General features: G+C 33.6%; 2 protein-coding genes and 1 long non-coding RNA gene across 11 annotated transcripts; 1 reads left to right on the top strand and 2 right to left on the bottom strand.

The window, feature by feature from the left end:
- Positions 1 to 879: 879 nt before the first annotated feature.
- LOC125211538 (alpha-glucan phosphorylase, H isozyme-like) lies at positions 880 to 10,204 on the top strand. Its single transcript, XM_048111377.2, has 16 exons — positions 880 to 1,141; positions 1,881 to 2,121; positions 2,442 to 2,621; positions 2,903 to 3,079; positions 3,174 to 3,259; positions 3,377 to 3,566; positions 3,647 to 3,739; positions 4,059 to 4,243; positions 4,353 to 4,470; positions 4,553 to 4,681; positions 5,363 to 5,581; positions 5,674 to 5,877; positions 5,994 to 6,152; positions 6,519 to 6,782; positions 7,181 to 7,371; positions 9,786 to 10,204. The coding sequence occupies exons 2-16, from the start codon at positions 1,903 to 1,905 to the stop codon at positions 9,910 to 9,912; spliced, it is 2,541 nt and encodes an 846-aa protein (XP_047967334.1). The 5' UTR covers positions 880 to 1,141; positions 1,881 to 1,902; the 3' UTR covers positions 9,913 to 10,204.
- Positions 6,964 to 14,128, bottom strand: LOC125211539 (uncharacterized). 9 transcript variants are annotated; one of them, XR_016136235.1, is made up of 7 exons: positions 13,923 to 14,127; positions 12,616 to 12,638; positions 12,444 to 12,524; positions 12,298 to 12,354; positions 11,829 to 12,165; positions 11,688 to 11,751; positions 6,964 to 7,411 (listed from the first exon to the last, which is right to left on the bottom strand). It is a non-coding gene; the product is annotated as an uncharacterized LOC125211539 (long non-coding RNA). The 9 variants fall into 9 exon arrangements; XR_016136236.1 differs by having other exon boundaries at positions 12,016 to 12,165; positions 13,923 to 14,126; XR_016136237.1 differs by lacking the exon at positions 6,964 to 7,411 and adding an exon at positions 10,961 to 11,494 and having other exon boundaries at positions 12,016 to 12,165; positions 13,923 to 14,126.
- Positions 14,129 to 15,203: 1,075 nt separating this feature from the next.
- Positions 15,204 to 17,230, bottom strand: MEE59 (maternal effect embryo arrest 59). The gene is made up of 4 exons (XM_048112700.2): positions 16,926 to 17,230; positions 16,502 to 16,594; positions 15,615 to 15,752; positions 15,204 to 15,511 (listed from the first exon to the last, which is right to left on the bottom strand). Exons 1-4 carry the CDS (start codon positions 17,145 to 17,147, stop codon positions 15,470 to 15,472), a joined length of 495 nt encoding a protein of 164 aa, XP_047968657.1. The 5' UTR covers positions 17,148 to 17,230; the 3' UTR covers positions 15,204 to 15,469.
- Positions 17,231 to 21,893: the final 4,663 nt, after the last annotated feature.

A 21,893-nucleotide genomic window follows, 5' to 3' on the forward strand; every position in this document is an offset into this window, starting at 1 on the left:
TAAAGAAAAGTTGGTTGAAAATGTTAGTGGATTGTGAAACCCACTTTTTTATATTGGTTTTATAATAAAATGTGAGTAAAGTGAGTTAGTAGATTGTGGGACCTACTCACCATTTATGATAAAAATGAAGTGTGACTCTTAATTGGGGACGAAGGGAGTACTTCTGAAGGGAAGACTTTCGATTCATTTACCATCTTAAGCAATAAATTAGTACTCCTACTACAATTTATAATGTTGCATTGAAGGGTAAGGTAGATATGTCAATTTAGCAAAAATCAATTAATAGGAGCAATATTTTTACATTATTATCTCTTATTTTATCCATTTAATTTATAAAATACTAGTACTACTAATTTTTAAATTTCATGTCAAAAAATATCTCAATTAATATGACATGGTGATTTTGACAATTGTATTTGTAATAAAAAAAAAATTAATAAAGAGAGTGAAGCCTAGTCTAAGAGCAATGCATCAATCTCAAAGCTCACATCAAAATGCGGGACAAATCTCGTGACAATGCGCGCGCTTTTGCCATCTCACTCCACCGCCACTCCACACGTGTCGAGCCATTAACTACCAATCATAAAAAAAATTATTGTTTGACATTCACGAATCATAAAATGAAAACCAAAATAAATTTTCAAGCTTTTTTTATATGGAGTATTTAATTTGAGTTGAAAAAATCTGCTAAAATACTTCAGTTGTTCACCAAATAATAAAACAATAGTTTAAATAATTAGTTTCAAGTATATATTGTGAGAGGATTAAAGACTCAATTGAAAAGAGGTTGACGATTAGTGGACTGATTAAGTCAGGTCTTAGAAACGTACAAGCTCGTTATGCTTTAGGTACTACTAATATAAATCCAATTGCGATATTTCATCGGAGGTGGCGTCGTCTTCTTCCTCCTCACTGATATTTATAACCTTCGGAATCCCACTCTCCACCAAATCACTCATGACCACAAACCAGAGCTGCCGTTACACACACTTTCTCTTTTTTGCCTTTCTGTCACTTTCTCTCTCTAAAATATCTCCCTCGCATAATTCTCTTATTCCACTCGTTAAATAGCTCGAATTTGAGGCGTTTAGTTTCAATTGCATTATCATCGCGATCCTTTCAGATTCGGAGCGAGCATCTGGTAATCTGCTTTCCTTTTTCTGCTTTTTATGTGATTTGAGAGTTGCTTTGTCATATTCAGCTAGATCGCCTGCTTTTTTTATTTAAGTTTTTGGCAGTTCCTTCAACTAAATCGCAATATGCTGTTTCTTCCTATGGAATTGTCGTTTCCTTTTTTTTCACAACTTGTGAGTTTGAATTTGTGTTGTGTATTGGAAGCGAGCTGGAAAAGTAGTATGGTTTGCGAGTATCACCGACGTGAAATGTTTCGGTGAATTTTTGATGTTTTGCTGTTTCTACCTATGGAATTGTCGTTTCATTTTTTCACGACTTGTCACTTTGGATTTGTGTTGTTTGCGAGTATCACTGAGTGCAATGTTTCGGTGAATTTTTCTGTTTTGCTGTTTCTTTCTACCTATGGTCGTTTCGTTTTCAATTTTTATTTATATTGTTTGCGAGTATCACCTACGTGTAATGATTCGGAGAATTTTTTCTGTTTTGCTGTTTCGTTATACCTATGGAATTGCCGTTTCTTTTTTCTCAACTTGTGGCTTCAATCAGGGAAAGGATCCCCTACTGTGGTTATGTGTTGTTTGCGAGTATCACCGACGTGCAATGTTTCCATGAATTTCTGCTGTTTCTGTCGTGATAGTGAATTGATTTCATGAAAATCACGTGAAGAACCTTTCTGATGGAAGAAACATATGATACAGCATCCGTTTGTTGAATGCATCTATTCATTGCTTTCACCTGTTTTGTAGAGGCTAGTGAGACCTAGCAGGCATGGCAGATACAGTGAAGGCGAATGGTAGTGTGACTGATAGGGTTAAGATTTTGGAGAAGATTCCACCGGTTGCGAATCCGCAGGCCACAGAGCCGGCTGAAATTGCGTCTAATATCAAATATCATGCTCACTACAGCCCTCACTTTTCTCCCTACAAGTTTGAGCCGGAGCAAGCATTCTATGCTACGGCGGAAAGTGTTCGTGATCAGCTGATCAAGGTAGTATTTCAGTCTTGAGTGGTTGTTCCAGGAGTTCAGGGTTCAAATTCTTTAAATACCTCAGAAAGTAACAAATTAATCAGTATTTCATGCCAGTCTAAAGTTTCATTGATAATTTATTGAAGAGGAGGAAAAGAATTATATGAGCTTTACCATCTAGTTTCACATACGCAAGAGATTCTTAAAACCATAACCTCCGTTGAAATTTCTAGGAATCGATTGAATTTATATTAATGCATATCTTTTATTCTAGAGTATGATTTCAGATGTCATATTACATTTAAATATAAACTGATTCCTTTGTTTGTACAATATTACAGCAATGGAACGACACATATAGCCATTATCACAAAGTCAACCCTAAGCAAACATACTATCTATCCATGGAATATCTCCAAGGTCGAGCTTTGACAAATGCAGTTGGAAACCTAGATGTGCAAGATGCATATGCTAATGCTTTGAAGCAACTCGGTTATGCACTTGAGGAGATAACAGAACAGGTAAGTTGGTGAAATTACTCATTTGCATGCAAAAGATATTGTCATAGCTATATGGCCATTCAGCAAGATTTTCAGAAGAGTAATCTGGCATGGTGGTGTGCTCTTTATACTTGATTCTCCTGATTCAGCTCAATTATGATTATTATGCAGTTTGTCAGCATAGAGGCAGGATTTTAGGTTTCATTTTGTTGAATGTTTCTGTTGTAAGCATTTATTCTGAATATTCTTTTCTCATTTGCTTTCCAATATGTGTTGAGGCTGGTTTTAATTGAATGCAATAGGAAAAGGATGCTGCACTTGGTAATGGTGGTCTAGGAAGGCTTGCTTCTTGCTTCCTTGACTCAATGGCTACTTTGAGCTTACCTGCTTGGGGATATGGTTTGAGGTACAGATATGGTCTATTCAAGCAACTGATGACCAAAACAGGCCAAGAGGAAATCGCTGAAGATTGGTTGGAGGTCTGCTGACACCTACATCCTAATTTTGTTAATGCTAGATTAGCTCATTCTTTTGGATAATCGTAATCTTTCATTTCCTGATTAACTAATGCAGAAGTTCAGTCCTTGGGAAATTCCTAGACATGATGTAGTCTTCCCTATAAGATTTTTCGGTCAAGTTGAGGTCAATCCTAATGGCTCGTAAGTGCGACTGTCAAATGCTCCTTATTTTACCATTATACAATTAGTTTGTGGACATAATGAACCTTAGTTTCTTCACGAATTCCTATTCATGTGATCTTTCTGAAAACATTTTAGACGAAAATGGATCGGTGGAGAGGTCATACAAGCTGTTGCATATGATGTACCAATTCCCGGCTATAAAACAAAGAACACTAACAGCCTTCGTCTCTGGGAAGCCAAAGCTAGGGCTGAGGACTTCAATTTATTTGAGTTCAATGATGGAAAATATGAATCTGCAGCATTGCTTCATTCAAGGGCTCAGCAGGTAAAGAGAGAGCAGTTCATCTTTTTAATTTATAAAATGAAGTCCCTCTGTATACTCATGCAAGATGCATATTCATCCAGATATGTGCTGTTCTGTATCCTGGAGATGCTACTGAAGATGGCAAACTTTTACGACTGAAGCAGCAGTATTTCCTGTGTAGTGCATCACTTCAGGTTTTGGGGGCATCTTTACCCAGCTTTCATTATTTTCATTGCATATATGAATTCATGTCATTTTATTTGAGTAAATATTTATTTATGTTTTGGATTTTACTTCAAAAAATTGACTACCAAGTATGTGAGCCAGTTTCGCATTTGTATGTAGATCCTTTTAATCAAGAAGTTTTTTAAATATTGTTGAGCAGGCACTATTTCATACTAGTAGTTAAGAGTGCCTTACATTCAGTAGTGACAAATTCCCTTGAAAATAATTTCTGGCTTATACTCACCAAGTAGTTGATCTTCTCATTTAATTGCGGTATCAATAATCCAGGACATCATTACTAGATTTAAGGAGAGATTAGGCGGAAAAGATAATATCCAGTGGTCTGAGTTCCCTTCTAAGGTCGCTGTACAACTGAATGACACACATCCAACTCTTTCAATACCGGAGCTGATGCGTCTTTTGATGGATGATGAGGGACTTGGATGGGACGAAGCTTGGGATATAACCAACAGGTGCTTCTTGCTTGGTTGAACTTATTGTTGTATCTTAATATTAAAATTATGTTATTTCCTTCCAATGTGGTGATGTGACTTGTAGATATAACATTGTGTATTCTTCCAGGACAATAGCTTATACAAATCATACAGTTCTGCCGGAGGCTCTGGAGAAATGGTCACAGGCTGTCATGTGGAAGCTTCTTCCACGCCATATGGAAATTATTGAAGAAATCGATAAGAGGGTAATTTATAGTTTAAACCAAATCCTTTTTTGTAACTATGCATCAATCAACTTGAATTTAGTGTTTCACCTTATTTTTGCAGTTCATCAAACTGATTCAGTCAACAAAACCTGAGCTTGAGGGAAAAATTTCTGATCTGCGTGTATTGGATAGCAACCCACAAAAACCAGTTGTGCGAATGGCTAACTTGTGCGTTGTGTCGGCTCATACGGTAAGAGTTTGACTCTGCTCATTCATGTATAAAGCGGGATTCAGTTTGGTAAAGCTGCTTACTTGAGAAACTTGAGTTTATTTCTTTCGTAGTACATTATGGCCTTATAAATCCTTTTCAGGAAGATAACTGTTCTGCTAAACAAGATGAGCTATGCCAACTAAAATGGGTAAATTGGATGTTACAAATATCTTTCTAAGTTTATTTCCTTCAAAAGTTACCATTTAAGATGATATCTGTTCTGCTAAACAAGAGAGACAATCCCAATTAAAGCGGGTTAATTGGATGTAACAAATAGCTTTCTTAGAAATAGCAACTAAATTCAATTTTATGCTGGTTTTATTATCTATTCTACGTGTGTTGTCATATACATATATTGAAAAGGACCTGGATTATGTAAAACAGAATCCTCAGGGAAGTTATATTTACGATATATCACGTCACACCCACAAAATTCATTCTCAGACAACATCATTTTGGCTGGTGCGCTGGAATATTATAAGACTGGATAAGATTCACGATTATGTTAAATCATCAACGCATGAGCACGGCGCTTTTCAGTTATACGTTGATGATTTTTATTATGTATCAATCCTGCATAAAGATGCTTAGACTCTGCGACTTCTTATCATGAGCATAAAATGGTTAGGAACTGAGTCATTGTCCTCTCTCTTCTTGCAGGTGAATGGAGTTGCACAGCTGCATAGTGACATCTTAAAGGCTGAGTTGTTCTCTGATTATGTCAAAGTATGGCCTACCAAATTTCAGAACAAAACCAATGGTATAACTCCCCGCCGATGGCTCAAATTTTGCAACCCGGAGCTTAGTAGTATCATCACCAAATGGTTAAAAACCGATCAATGGGTTAATAATCTCGACCTATTGGTGAATCTACGGCAAGTATGTATTATGATATTCCCATTCAATCATCATAATTTAGATGGATTCTTTCTTGCTGGATCAGCCATTGCACTGACTGTGTTTTTCCAAAGTTTGCCGACAGTTCAGAACTCCAAGCTGAGTGGGAATCAGCTAAATTGGCAAGCAAACAACGGTTGGCAAATTATGTACTTCAGGTCACTGGTGTTAGCATTGACCCGAATTCACTTTTTGATATCCAAATCAAACGGATCCATGAGTACAAAAGGCAGCTGTTAAACATTTTGGGTGCTGTTTATAGGTACAAGAAATTGAAGGTGAGGCGAACTTTTGCTACTATGAAAACTCTTCTTCGATACTAACTTATAAATTATTCAATCCAGGTAGTAATTTTCTGTTGATAGTAGTCTTTAAATAAGTTTCTCTGACGCAGGAGATGAGCCCAGAAGAACGTGAAAAGACAACACCTCGTACCATCATGATCGGAGGAAAAGCTTTTGCAACATATACAAATGCTAAAAGAATTGTTAAGCTAGTAAGCGATGTTGGGGCTGTTGTGAACACTGATCCAGAAGTCAATGCCTTTTTAAAGGTATGCCCCCTCCTATATCTCTAATTCCTCTAAAACTGAAGTGTGATTGCTTCGTATGTAGTATTCTAGTATGCATCCAAATGTCTTACTCCCTCCGTCCACAAACACTAGTCTTGTATTTTTTTTAATTTTGGATCATTCATACAAATTAATCACCTTCATTTTTTGGTCAATTTCTCTCTGATGAGGTGGACCACGTTCTCCTTTAACAATACCTCAAACACTTTACTTTCTATATCTCTACTCTACTTTATTAATATGCAATATTGAACATGCATGTGTTAGTATTCCTGCTGACGGCTTATTATATGCATCGTCATTTCTTTCACCCTCTTGCTTTCTTATCAAAATTTTCCATCATCTCAGGTTGTTTTTGTGCCCAATTACAATGTCTCTGTGGCTGAGGTGCTTATTCCAGGAAGTGAACTATCACAGCATATAAGTACAGCTGGTATGGAGGCAAGTGGCACGAGTAACATGAAATTCGCTCTCAATGGATGCCTCATTATCGGAACCCTAGACGGAGCTAATGTTGAGATCAGAGAAGAGATCGGTCAAAATAATTTCTTTCTCTTTGGTGCCACAGCTGATGAAGTTCCCCGGTTGCGTAAAGAAAGAGAGCAAGGACTGGTAAATAAATGCTCGTGTCCACTCTACTAAATTTTACATGTTCTATCCAGTCTATAAAATGCAACTCTACATAGCTGGTTTGATTAACATATCGAAACCTTTGGCTTCTTTCATTGATCGGAGAACTAGAACTAGTATGCTTAGGTGAAAGAATAAATTAATTGCAACTGACTAAAAAAAATGCTTGAAATGGTTAGAATAGATTCAGTAAATACGTTATTTTTATCCACTGATGTCTATTGATCATGGAACCATATAACATGTCTCCAGAAATAGTATATCAGCTGTTAGTTTTACTTTTCTACATCTTCAGGAATTCCAGAAATGATGTTTCGTTTCTCTCACCGTGTAGTTTTCGTTTCTCTCACCGTGTAGTTTTCGTTTCCCTTACTGTGTAGTTTAAGCCAGATCCACGATTTGAAGAGGCCAAACAGTTCATAAAATCTGGAGCATTTGGAAGCTACGATTATAGTCCACTGCTCGACTCACTCGAGGGTAACTCTGGCTTTGGCCGTGGCGACTATTTCCTTGTCGGTTATGACTTCCCCAGCTACATGGACGCCCAGGCAAGGGTGGATGAAGCTTACAAGTAAGTTGCTGAAACTCTTCCCAGTTATAATACTAATATTCTGCAATGTGCGAAAAATTCATGTTTGTCATTTAATTGAATCAGGAAATGAATGAAAATTCCTTCGTAATCTGTCTATTGAAGCTACTAAAATAATTAGAACAGTAATCGTAGGCCACCAAAGAAAGGAATTTTTATTTTATTTTTTTGATTAAAATTTGCAATGCATATTTTTTTTTCTGAAAAGATTGTGAGTGTGTAATTACGGAATTACCTATAGTTGCAACGTAAATGGGGTTGGGAATTGGTTTTTCTATTGGCTACGCACTTATAAAAATTGATCATACGGGAGTGTGGATTTAGAATTCCTTAATCTTTTCTCTCAAGCATGCTGTATCACAGTTCACACTACTCTGGACCATTTTCTCCATGTTCTTATGTTTCTCATTTTCCGAACTACACTAGCATTTTTGTGGCAGAGCTACATGGCGGGGTGGTTGGGGTGGGGGCATAGTCCCAATTTCCAAAACAATTTTGAATTTTTCCATGGCTATTTTAAAATAATCTTACATTAAAATTATAAGTAATTTTTACAAATAATTATTAGTATTACTTAAATTTAAGAATCAAAAATTTGTTCTGTACCGGAGTTTTAATCTTATGTCTAATTCATTTTATCTATTTTTGTTATTCCTCTTTCTTTTAGATTAATATCTGTGTTTTAGTCTTATGTCTAATTTGCTTTAATCTTATGTTTGCTATACTAATATGCGGAATTTATAATGATAATGTAATTTCTAGAGATTTGTTAACTTTTGTATAAGTTAGAGTTTAATTGTTGTTTTGATTTAATTTCAGAAAAGTCCTTGTTGAAAAAGCTGTGAATGTCTTTTTAGGTCCCAAATATAAAATGCTCTGTAATTGAACATAGTATATTCGGTCGATTCGGTTAATAACATAACTAAATGCTTGAAAAAGATTACCGAAACCAATATTAAAATAAGGTTGGTTAACCAGTTAATGTTAATCAATCAGCCGATTAACTTATCAGTTTGTCGGTTAACCCATAGAACCGAATTCAATGTAGTCCACCATATGAAATCCTCATCATCTCTGTATAACTTTCATGTACAATGCATAATTGTATGTGTTTGCCTAAGTTGATTGATTAACTTTAGGAAAGGGGATGATTAACTAAAAATGCATAATTTAATCTAGAAGTATAGGAAAATAAATGTTCTTGGGGATTATTCAATTCTTTATAACTAACTGTTCTAAATAATGAAATGATGAATCAAAAATCCTAGATTCAAATATTTTATCTTAAAATGCTATAGTTAAGCATAGAAAATAGTAGCAACTATTATTCAATTAAGAATTTAGATTAATAAAATTACAAAATTGAATTTATCAGTTAAATTGTTCAATTATGGATTTAATCTCATAACCAGTGCTAATACCAATATCGAACCATGTTAATCAGTTATTAGGACATTTTTTGTTTTGAATCAATAATTAATAATTTTATCCCCGTATTTAGGGCATGTTTATTTGCCATTTTTCTTTTCTAGGAAAGTAATCTAATTTCTTAATTTAAAAATTTTGTTATTTTTTGTATTCAAATTGGAAAAGTAAGTAGAATTCTTAAAATAGGAAAGTATTCCTACAACTTTTCAAGATTCTGATTTCTAGTTTTTTTTTTTCTAGGTATTTTTTCCTAGTTTTTAGGACTCTTATATATTCAGGTATTATTTTAATTTATATTAGGAATAATACTTAATTATATAAATAATTAATAATTTATTAAATAGTTTATAGTATAGTTATTTAAATTTTGAATCATATAAAATAATAATAATAATAATAATAATAATAATAATTACTTATTATTGGTATTATTTTATTATAAATTCATAACTGATCAAGAAAGCCTTAATTAAAATTTTAAATTATGAATTTATTCAGTTATAATATTAATAGATAATTATGATATAATAACTATTTTTATTATTATATCAATAATATGATGTTAATAACTTATTAAGAAAATCTTAACCTAATTATTTAATATATGCATCATAATTATTATCATTATCTCTTAAAATTATTAATTATATTATTAAAATTTTATTAGTACTATACTTTTTTGTTTGTCAAATCAAATAGTATAAAATTTAATATCGTGATATTTTTTCAAACATGGAAAAGTAAATTACTAGGAGTCATATATTTAAAATTCATTTTCCTAGGAATTATTTTTCATGTCTAACTTTACTTTATGTGAAATAAACATGTCTTTAATCTTAATTGCTTGACTATGTGTTTGTTTGGACATGGCATCCTAGCTGCTTTGATTATATGTTTGCTTGCCACACAACTCCAACAAATGCCCAGTAACATTCTTGCTCAAAATTTCCAATTTCTTTCTGTTTCAGGGACAGAAAGAAATGGACAAAGATGTCGATACTTAGCACCGCAGGAAGTGGTAAGTTTAGCAGCGACCGAACCATTGGCCAGTATGCAAAGGAGATATGGAAGATAGACGAGTGTCGGTTGCCTTGAGCACAAAAGCGTTCCAAACATACACATCCCAAGCTCTACTTGCAACATGACTAGTTATACTTGCACACAAGAAATCAGTTCTGAGAGTCATAGTATTACTAGTTTTCTTAAAGTCATATTTATTGTTGCTTTCATTCTGCCTTTGGTACTTTCTCACAGGCACTTATAAGCTCCGTGTAATAATATGAATTCATTCCAGTCAAGTTCGTAAGCTTGATTATGAACCTAATGTTCAATTAATTAGTCTGGAGAAAACATGATTAATTAAATAAATAAATTTTTATTTTGCTAATTTAATCAATATTACAATATCTTAGATTTCTGCAAAAAATAAATATATATTGGGCATAAATGTATATCCTATTCACATTTTATCTGTGGAAACCACTACTTGATACTCCCTCCGTCCCACTTAAAATGCAACATTTGGGAACCGGCACAGGATTTTATGTAGTGTTGTTTTGTGAGTTAATGAAGAGAGAATAAAGTAAAAGAGATGAAAAAGTAGAGATAGAGTTGTTTCTATTTTAGGAAACGTTTCATTTTTAATGGGACAATCAAAAAAGGAAAACGTTTCATTTTTAATGGGACAGAGGGAGTACTAATTTCAGCTTAAAATCCTCTCTCGGGTTTAGTTTTGTTGCAATCCATAAAATCAAATGAGTTAATTTTCGTATTATATTTAACCTATAAAATCAAACGGCCCTATAGGTTTATTATTGAATATGGAGTATTTGTTAATTTTCTTGTTATATTTAACCTATAAAATCGGTCGTCCCTATAGGTTTATTATTGAATATATTACAACCTATAATTGTTTATCAATTTTATTTCTTACAATTCAACCTCAATCATTCTTATCAATTTTTTTTATCAAAATTTGATTGTTTTTTTTATCAATTTCGATTATCAAAATTCCACTCAAACAGTGGAATCATAACATATTAGTAGCAAGTATATTTTATTTTGTATAAATAATATCAAAATGAATAATAAATTGCTATACATTGATTAAAACAGAATAAAATTGGTTAATTTAACACTCAGATAAAATCATAAATTAGCTACAATTACTCTCATTATGCTAAAATCAACAAATTTTGAAGTTCAGAATATAATTGATACTAGTAGTGAACTCGATTGACTCTATTTAGATATATATTGCCGATGTGGTGTTCTATTTAGATATAAACTCGAAGAGGATAACCAACATACTAGGCGTAAAAAGTAATACTATGACTATCACATCTTCAAACAATCAAGTGGAAAGGCAACATAAAATCCCAGATAATAGCTAATCAGTAAATACAGTTTAAGCCCAGTAAATATTAGCAACATAATAGCGAGCATGGACACCCTAATGGCCTAATCCAATCAACCTAAATAACACAAAACCCTTCTACGACAAGAGAGCTACCACCACCTAGGACTAACGGATCTAGACAACACAGATGGGGAGGAAGAAGATGCATTGGGACTCCTAGTATGGATTCTCGACGAACGAGAAGGCAAGATGCTTCTAGAGTAGCTCCTAGGATTCGAGGCATCCCTCCTTATGCAAGGCAAGAAGCTGCTACAGCTCCTATTCTTATCAGACAAATAACAAGGCAAATGGCTTCTAAAATAAGACAAGTAGCTAGGGGAACAACAACACTCTACGTGAATAAAAATAATGCTTAGTACTTCCATTTCCACATACGTATTAGAACGACAACGCACAACATGAAAAAAAACAAATGCCAGATAAACACTTTAACAATGACAGATCATCTCACCTTGAACTGTTTTCAGCCTGAGATACTTTCCCGGAGTAGGTGTCTGTCCCCTCCATCGTCTAGCCTGAAAGAAAACATAACCCACAATCAGTTTCCAGTCAATGCACCAGACACTACTCTGTAAATCATGACATAGTTAACCCTCTGAATTTGCTGATGTATTTGATTTGATTTGTTAGTTTTGGTGAAGAGCTGTTACACACAGCTACCCTGTTGCCAAAGAAACTTCAACAATCCAATACAATAGTGAAAGCTTCAGCTACAACATGAATAAGACAGCATACAGATAGAAAATAAACAAACAAGAAATTGCTGAAAAAATTCCTACCTTCTCCACAGATATAACCCTGCCATCAAGGACAGATCGGTCCAAGTATTTGATTCAGCGTTCCGCCTCCTTAAGAGAGGACATAGTCACGAATCCAAACCCATGCGATTCCCTTGTATGTGTTTCGACAACAAGGTGAACTCCTTCGACCTGAATACCAAAGTTACAGCACAAAGCATAAGCAGAACGCGCCAATAACCAACACATTTCAAGGAAAACTCCGAGCACTACTGTTAACAAAGAAAACATAGGACTCATCGACACAAAGATCTCCAAGTTTACCTTTCCTTCACATACAGATTATTTCCTGGATTCTCAGCATCACTGGAATCATAGCTCCTGAACATGAATTACAGTCAGAATTAAGATGTCCAAAAGAGAAATCCTCAATAAATTTACACAATCGAGCCATCGAGGTACTAGACTACCTTGACCTACTCCTTGACAGAGTCAGGGACGTTGAGACAGACCTACTGTTGCGCTTATAGTAAGGTGAAGGGAATCTGTAACTGCATAAAATGTGGAGTACCAAAAAATGGTTTGAACAAATTCCATGTGAAATCACCAATTGCAAGCGTGAAATTAGCATCTAGCAAACACCTTGTTCTCCTCGAGTACGACATCTGCATTCACACGCATCAAATAGAAATCATCAGATGATTGAGAATCGAAGACAAAACAGTTACAGTAAGACCTGCTGTAACAGGTATAAGTTCAAGGGAATGATCATGTGAATAGTAAGAGAATAGATTCAAAACTTTATATGATTCAACCTTGAACCTATTTAAATGTAGAGGATAACATCGGAAAAATTTACAAAATTAACTCAGACACACAATACAGAAGATAGGTTTCAGCGATTTAAAGAGGAAAGACGAAGCTACAAGCTGAAAAAACAACATTATAAAGTGGTTATTGCGATTTTAATCGGATTCCAATCGTAAACTAATCACCAAATTTTCGATTATCCTACAACCACTGGGAGCATACCTTAAAACTGAATACAGAAAAGTAGAGAAAACTCTAATGAATGGTAGATAAATACATGGAAAAATAAAAATAAAATAAGAGAACAACATTGCAGCAAATTAAATGTGTGCATTCCTCCTAAAACAAATACTGTAAATCTGTTGCGCAAAAAACAGAAACCACGCTTGTAAAATGGATACAGAAAAGCACAGAATGAAGGCTGGATTAATCATAAATCCACCGAAAATAAAAATAAAATATATATACTACTCAAAACACGAAAACTACATTGCAGCTAAGTTAATAATTGGAGTATTTGAATTCCTCCTAAAACAAACAGTTCCAAACATGTGATGATCGAATAGAAGCGCAAAAAACAGAAAGCACGCAGTAAAATTGATACAGAGAAGCACAGGAAACTCTGAATGAAGGAAGGACAAATCCACCGGAAAAATAAATATAGAACATATACGAAATAGGAAAACAACATCGCAACTAATTTATTAATCGGAATTCGGAAAGTTTAAATTCCTCCTAAAACAAATAAATCCACACATCTAATGATAGAAAGAAAGCATAGCGTAGAATGGATGCAGAAAACTCTGGATGAAGGATCGTTGAAATCATCGAAATATAAAAACAAAAATATACTCCTTAGAATAGGAAAACAGCATTTCAGCTAATTTAACAATCGGAAACTTTGAATATAATAAAATGATCGATCAAAAGCGCAAATAATTTCAAAAACATAAAGCGATTGGATACCGAAAACTCTAGATGAAGGATCATCAAATTCATCGAAATGTAAAATCGAAATATACTTAGAATAGGAAAACAGTATTTCAGCTAATTTAACAATCGGAGACTTTGAATTTAATAGATCCGCACATGTGCTGATCGAAAAAAAGCGCAAAAATATCGGTGAATATCTAACTGACCTTGACGAGCGACGGCGTAAAGAACAGACGGCGGAATTGGATCTCTCTCTCTCTCTCTCTCTCTCTCTCTACTCTCCTCGCCAACCTCTCTCAGTTTCTAATTTTGATGAAAATTGCGTGAGGTGTATCTCTAATTTTGTTTAACCATTTTATATGAAAATTGCGTGAACTAAAGTTGAATAGTTAATGGATTGGTCTTGAATGTTGATGATAGGCTTTAAATTTTTGTGTAAAGTCTATTCTATGAAAAGCTAAATGAATAGGAAACATAAGTAGTGCAAAATAAATGTTGTACTCATTTGTGAAAAGTACGCCTAAAAAGTTATTAGTCCACTTTATCTCTATAATGTGAGTTCTCCTATAAAAGCGACGATTAGTATCTGTGAGAATGCCTTTGGTCACATGCATTCTCATTTGAAAAGCGATAATATATGTAATGTAAGAATGTACTTATTTACCCTTATACTATGTGTTTTCATCTAAAAAACGATGACTAGTATTCATGAGAATCCACTTGTTTACTTACCTTTATTCCATGAATTAACGACTACAAGGAAGGCATCGACATGCCTACATGATGTCGTGGGGGGCTCATGGATAGTTAACCATTTTGAAAATTTCTAAGTATAGTAGTAGTAATTTTATGGTAAAATTATTTATTAAGCTATCAAGTACGGAGTATTATTTATTTTATTAAATTTGATAATCAGGACTTTGTTTTTATGTCAAAGATTTAATTAGTTCAATAATTAATTTTCAATCTTTGTTACTTTTTTAGATTAATATCAAGAAAATATACTAAAAATATTTTATACTCAGAAATTTTTATATGGTGATTATTTTATTTTAAAAATTCGTACTAATAAAGTTATAAAATGTGTTCTTGAACATCAGCACAAATAGGGATGTGATCAGATCAATAAATGAAATTCTGTCAAAAATCAAAGCAAATCTCAGCCTTTGGATTTTGTGATATAACCGTTAGATTAATGTCATGTGCCATCTAATAATATAGATAATGTAGGGTAATAATGTAGCTTGGCTAATAATGTAACGCGCTTTAGTCCAATAATGTAGATTTTGTATTCTAATAATTTAGTTTGGCTGATAATGTAACGCTTTTAATATAATAATGTAGCTCGGATATTATTATCACAATCATCCAATCTAAGGATCCAATGACTGGGATTTGCTTTGATTTTTGTCAGGATTTCACTTATTGGCCATAGTGCACCCCCACGGATATAGGCCTTTTTAGCCCTGATATGCCACGGTGAAAGATGAAATAAATATTGCTCCAGATTATTTAACACATAAATGGCGTAATAACACACAAATTGCTCAGCCAACTAAGTAACTGCAACACATTTCCTAACTGACTTCAGAAATGGAATATATTAATATTACAAGGGCAAGAATCTAAGCCAACAAATACACACATCACTCAAAGCCAAATCACTGTAATCCATCAAAACACTCCTTCAACTTGAATCCATGATTCAAACTCCAAACACATCCAACACCGAATGCAATGATCAAACCACAAATCAGCAGTCACTCCTACTGGGCTTATCACTTGTGAAATCCACCTAAAAGAGGCAGTCATGTTGGTGATCAAGAAAATGAGTACTGGAAACGTGCACACGAGCTACACAAAGATGAATCGAGAATGGAGATCGTATGATGTGTTACCTCAGTTGAAGGAGATGGAATCCAGTCATTAGTAGCAGGGTTCCCCTTGCTCGAGGCGTGGCATTCTGTTGTGGTTTCACCTGCTATGCTGAAGTCCTTCTCGTTTGTGTTCTCCATTTTTATGAACCCTGTTCCAGTCTGCCAAAATACCAATAATTCAAAATGGACCAAAGTAAGAGAGGGAATTTGCTGAAATTCTTGGTTTTACTATATTCATTTTTAGTTTCTTGACTAAAATGTTTGTTCATAGTAAATATACAATGTGAACCCTGTTCCAGTCTGTCAAAATGCCAAGAATTCGATATGGACTAACATAAGAGATGGATTATTTGCTGAAATTCTTGATTTTACTATCTTCGTGTCTAGTTTCTTCATCAAATGTGTGTTCATAGTAAATAGACATTGTGATTGTGTTGAGGGATATGCAGATGAATTTTTTTTTTCTTTTCAACACTTCAACAATTTCATAACTCAAGAACCAACAATTGACCAGTTGTTTTACATGATAATTAATCAGTCCACTTGGATTTTCAATATGTCATAAAACCAAGACCTCGAAATGGACCAAAGTAAGAGATAGATGATTTGCTGAACTTCTTGATTTTCCGATATTCATTTTTAGTGTCTTTATCAAATGTGTGTTTATAGTAAATAGACATTGTGGTTGTATTGAGATATGCAGATGAATAATTGTTTTTTTTTGTTTCTTCACACTCATTTACAATTTCATACCTCAAAAGCAACAATTCACCAGTTTTTTAACAGGATATTAGTATCTACTATCGATATAGCTAAAATCAAAATGCACTAGGATATCTAACACCCATAATCAAGGTACGTAGCACTAAATTTTGATTGAATTGAAGTGTGACGGAGTTGATTTTTACCGTGTGATGCTGCTTGTCAACGCAGTTGAGGTCCTTGTAATACTCAGTTTCTGTAAATTCTTCATCAGGTTTGCCTCCAGAGTAAACCAATTTCTGCAATACGTGTAGAAATCATGTCCCAAAATCAGTATTCCGAATCAATCGACCTATAAATTTGCTCGATAAGATAACTATGAATTAAACTTGCAAAAGCACCATAACTAACAAAATTCAGAACAGAGTGTCCACAATTTAACAAAACGTCACATACAGTGAAATTCACCGAGTGACGTTAAATTCAGTGAGTTTTGGCGGATATATCGTAACAGAAACTCAGATCGAGAAGCAGCAAACTCTAATTGTCGATCAAACTTGAGAAATCCTTCCATCACAGAACTCACATTCCAATTTCTAAATCTGCAGCACATCGAAATTCAAAACTAACCTCAGTATCCTTCTCGAGCTGCTGGAACTGAGCGTGCTCGGCAATAACTCCGTCGTCGGATGAGAGAGCGTCGGTGTAAACGGCGGAGTGGTCGCTCCGCTGAGGCTTGGTGTGGCGCTTCGGCGCCGCCTCGTCGAAGCGCTCGCGAACAGCCGCCTCGACCTTCGCCGCCTCCTCTCCGCTCAAATGGACGTCGCTGCGGTTCGGCCTCACGTACTCCATTTTCTCACTCCGGATTTGAGCTGATATGATCGGTGAAATGTGAAATGTGTGCTTTAGAAGAAGAAGATATTTTATGAGAAGTATTATTGGCGAGTGAGATATTTTCTGCAATTTTGTACGGTTAGTTAGTTTTATATATTTATTTTTTTAGTTTCCGAATTTATGAGTCTGACACGACATTGGCAGGTGAGATATTTGTAAATTTTATTCATGAGTTATGATAACAAATTCATTGGTTAATAAATAAGTTTCCGATTAACAAATCACGAGTTCATGTCCTCATAGGTATATGCGCAAATAAAATTCATACGGGTAATCATGAAGAGAATTTTGCTCATGCCTATAGTTTTCTTAGAGGAGTTCATACTTTAGAATCCCCTCCACAGGGCTTGGTATTTGGATGTGCACGATAGACTTGATATTTCTTATGCTCGCTAATTTTTCCTTATAATCAGGCGGTGGTCTGCCTTCTCTCACCAAAAAAAAAATCATATTGATAATCTTTTAGTGAGAAATACTTTGTAATTAACTAGTTTATGTTATGCATGATAGTTTTTCCGATTAAATAAGGACTCGACGGTGAAACTTCAAAAGACATTCTACGAGTCGTACAAGGCACAAAAGTAGGAGATCATTAGATTAAAAAAGGCTTTGGAACTGGAGACAAAAGATACCTTAGATGTGGGCTTGGGCTGCACAGTGCGGTAGAGTTAGGGCGAAACAATACGAGCTTGAATTGTGATCATAATGGAGAAATGGTTGTGGGTTCTCCGTGTGTTATGTTTGATATAGTTCATAGTATTTACACTTTTGATCTGGATTTACCTCTTTTTATAATTGGTTTATTGTTTAGTTTTTATTGTTGGGCCTTTTAGATATTCTAGCAGGCAGCAGCCCATCCCAAGGGATGGCAGCAACAACATTATACATATCAATCCCCTTAGCTTTGATCACGAAACATAGAACTAGACAAAAAAAAGCTACAATAGAAGCATTTTTTCAAACTATTTTATAATTCTCTTTCAATTGAAGTATTTTCTGTCAAACTATTTTATAGTTCTCTTTCAATTGAAGTATTTTTGTGGATTTTAGTATACGTACACAGGAGCGAACACAGGTTAAGCTCTTCCCAAAAAATATTTTCCTTTCATCCCATAACTAAAATCTTTTGAAATTTTCAAAAAATTGTCTTTAGCCCTTATTATATCAAGGTTATTGAAGAACAAATCACGTTAGATTAATGTGGGGCTGAAGCTGCTGAATTGAATCTGAGAATTCAAATTTGCAGACATGAATTGAGAAATAAATGGCTGTTAAAGCTGTTTTGAGGATGATGATGACCCACCAGATCCTAAAATAGTAAAATATATCATATGTATATATTTGGATTAATAATGCTAACCTTTGAAAGCAGCGTCGAGTGCGATTGACCGTTGATTTCAATATGGAGTACTAGTATAAAAATTATTAAGTGCAGCGTCTTTATAGAATGAAGTGAACACAACTCTTGCTATAAAGACACTGGAATCGTAGCAACTTCAAAGGCCAAATTTACTTAGTATAGTTTTCTAGCCTTCATGGACCGACATTAGAGTCAATCAAGACCCAACCGAAGCCTATAAATCAACGATTGGTATCATCGCACCAATGGCAATGGCATTACTAATGGCCATAATGAGATTTTGTTTTGTACAAAATGTATGAAGTAGGACCAATGTTTTAAAAACCGGACTGGCGAGCGAATCGGCGAGACTACTGGTTCACGGTTCAACTGGTCCAACCGGTCGAACCATCGGTCGAACCGTTTTACTGTAGCATTTATATATATATGAGTATATAATTAAATACATATTTATTATAAAACACTTGGTTTCAAAACATGTAAATAAACAAGCATTAATGCAATATATAATTTAATTTTAAATAATATAGAGATATATAAGTATAGATAAAGCATATATATACCAATTCTTAACGAGTAATACAAATAATGTAAACATACATATTCATATGTTTATTATACTATGTATTAATTTTCATGTTATGAACACTTCTCCCATTATATATTCTTGTTATTTATTTTCAATCTAAGCATTAGTAATTAAAACTTTATTTGAAAGTTCATTAAGATTTATTAATTTTAGTTATGATATAAAATATGTATATAGTTTTTAATTATAAATATACAATTAGTATATAGTTAATAATTGATATAATATGAAGTAGTACATATTAACAAAACAAACTACATCCCACATTGAAAAAGTAAAGGTAAATGATTGTAAAAGATGACTATAAAATAAGCTTTTCATCCCACATTGAAAAATGAAAGAACAATCTTGTGGAATACTTCTATAAAAGAAAGACACAAGTGATTTTTTAAGCTAGTTTTTATAAATTCATAGGCCCACTACAAGTATGGGTTAATATGAAATGAAAGTTTAGTGTAAATTTTTTTTAAATTGATTTTTAATTCATTTTTAAAAATCAAAAAATTTGGTAACCGGTTCCCGGTTTCCGGTCCAACTGGCCGGTTCATCCGGTCCAAAACGGTTCAATGCTCCACTGGTTTTATATGGTGAATCAGACCGAAGAGGTCACTGGTTCGCGGCCGAACCGGTCCAAACCGGTTTTTAAAACACTGAGTAGGACCGTGTTTGGTGTTGCTATCAATCTAAGGCAACAGGAGATAACCATAAACAGGGCAGCCGTTATCATGTCGACGAGGGAGGGCCCACATCATCTCCAATTATGGGCTGCATTCTTCGCTTTCATTTTGGGCCGTTAAATCCAGCAACTACAACAATCATAAAATAAATACTAAAATTTAATAACATATCACTAAATAAAACTTTTAGCCATAACCGTTGATCGAAGTGTATATTGCACAAATTCAGTTCATGTGAAACAATTTGCAGATCATGGCAGCGAAACTTTATTGAAAAATAGTGTAATAAATTATGCTAATATAGCAATGGTGAGATGTGAACTTAAGTCATTTCCCCTTGTAAATTATTGTTTTGCGAATACCCATCTCATTTTAATTCAATTCGATTTTAAAGAAATTTACAAAAATAAATAAAAAAAAGTGAGAGTCATTCTTTTATACTCCATATTATTATTAAAATAAAAATTTAAGTTAAACGTTTGAATTAGACTCTCTAAATACTCCTTGTTTAAGTCCATTTACTTGACTATTTAAGATGCTCATTGTTAGAATTTATTTGTCTATATTTACACGTGACATCAATTCAATTCACTTGCAAATTTGCAATAAGAGTAAATATATTGCATGAAACTTTAATCAAATAAAATTTTCAGATAGTAGGGAGATGAATGGACGTACGATATTTATTCTTCTATAACTATCATGTCATATGTGTAAATATGTGTGCATTACTATTGGCAAAATACATTGTTTCATCCTAAATGGTCCAACATTTCCGTCGTTTACCGAATTATATTTGAATTTATTTGAGAAGAAGTTTTACTGCTAACAGTACTACCATAATTTAAAATGCAACCCCATTGCATTTGTGATTTTCTTTTTGGATACAACAAATATTTTGTGAATCTACTAAATATTTAATGTACCCATACTGGAGATTAGCTAGGACCCATGAGTATTATATACACAATTTTATAAACTTGCAATATCTCAAAAGATATAATTATTTTCCAAAAAAAAAAACTACTTAACATTTATTAACTCGAAAAAGTATCTTAGACTATCTTCAATCTTTTAAGCTTAAACTACAACCCCACGCCTAGCTAACATATTAATTGGCTAACATATTAGTTGGTGATATTTGTAATTATGCATAATCATAATGAATAATGATTGCAATAGAGACTAATAGCTAGTATTAACTTTCTATTCCTAAAAAAAAAATCACTTGATAATTTCTATTCCTAAAAAAAAAATCACTTTCAAATTATCAAGTATGTCACGTTGAAAGCGTAGTTATATATTTAAAGAAATAAAATAAATTATCACATTTTTAATGTCATGTCACAATGATGATTGTCATTATAAAAGAGTAGCTACTAGATAATTAGCTGTGGCCTGTGAGTATGGGAAATAATTGGTTAAGTAGATTTTGTTGAGGGAAAAGTTGCAACCAATGGACATTGAAGTAGAGACAAGAAAGGGAATATTTTCATAAAATAATCATTTCTTTATCTAACTCCATCTTTCACCGATATGAAGGCCATTTCATTTGCTGCCATTGCTTTATAAATAATCATATCTTTATTTCTCAAGTTCTGATCCATAAAATCATTTTAGATATTTTATTAATGTACACCCAGATCCAGAATTTATTTTAATAATCTTAAATAAGATATATTCCAGATATTCAAATATCAAGGTTTCCATGAAAAAATCTATCATCATTTGATTCGACATATATCGCTTATTAAAGTTTGCAAGTTGAAACTATACACTTATTTTAACTTCAATTTAATACGAAAAAGTTGCAGTATAGTACTCCCTCCGTCCCATAAAAATTGAGATAAAACTTTTGGGCACGGAGATTAATAATTTATATTAAATAAATAGGAGAGATGAAAAAAGTAGGAAAGATAAGAGAGAGGTAAAGTAAATGATGGAATAAAATAAGAGTAATTAGATGTTTTGTCTTTTCTTAAAAAAGGAAATGACTCAATTTTGTTGGGACGAACTAAAAAGGAATACGACTCAACTTTTATAGGACGGAGGGAGTACTATATGATTGTTTGTAACAT

This window comes from Salvia hispanica, chromosome 3 (assembly GCF_029641045.1).
Source record: "Salvia hispanica isolate PSC_SH4W2 chromosome 3, Shi_PSC_v1, whole genome shotgun sequence".
Classification (NCBI taxonomy): domain Eukaryota; kingdom Viridiplantae; phylum Streptophyta; class Magnoliopsida; order Lamiales; family Lamiaceae; genus Salvia; species Salvia hispanica.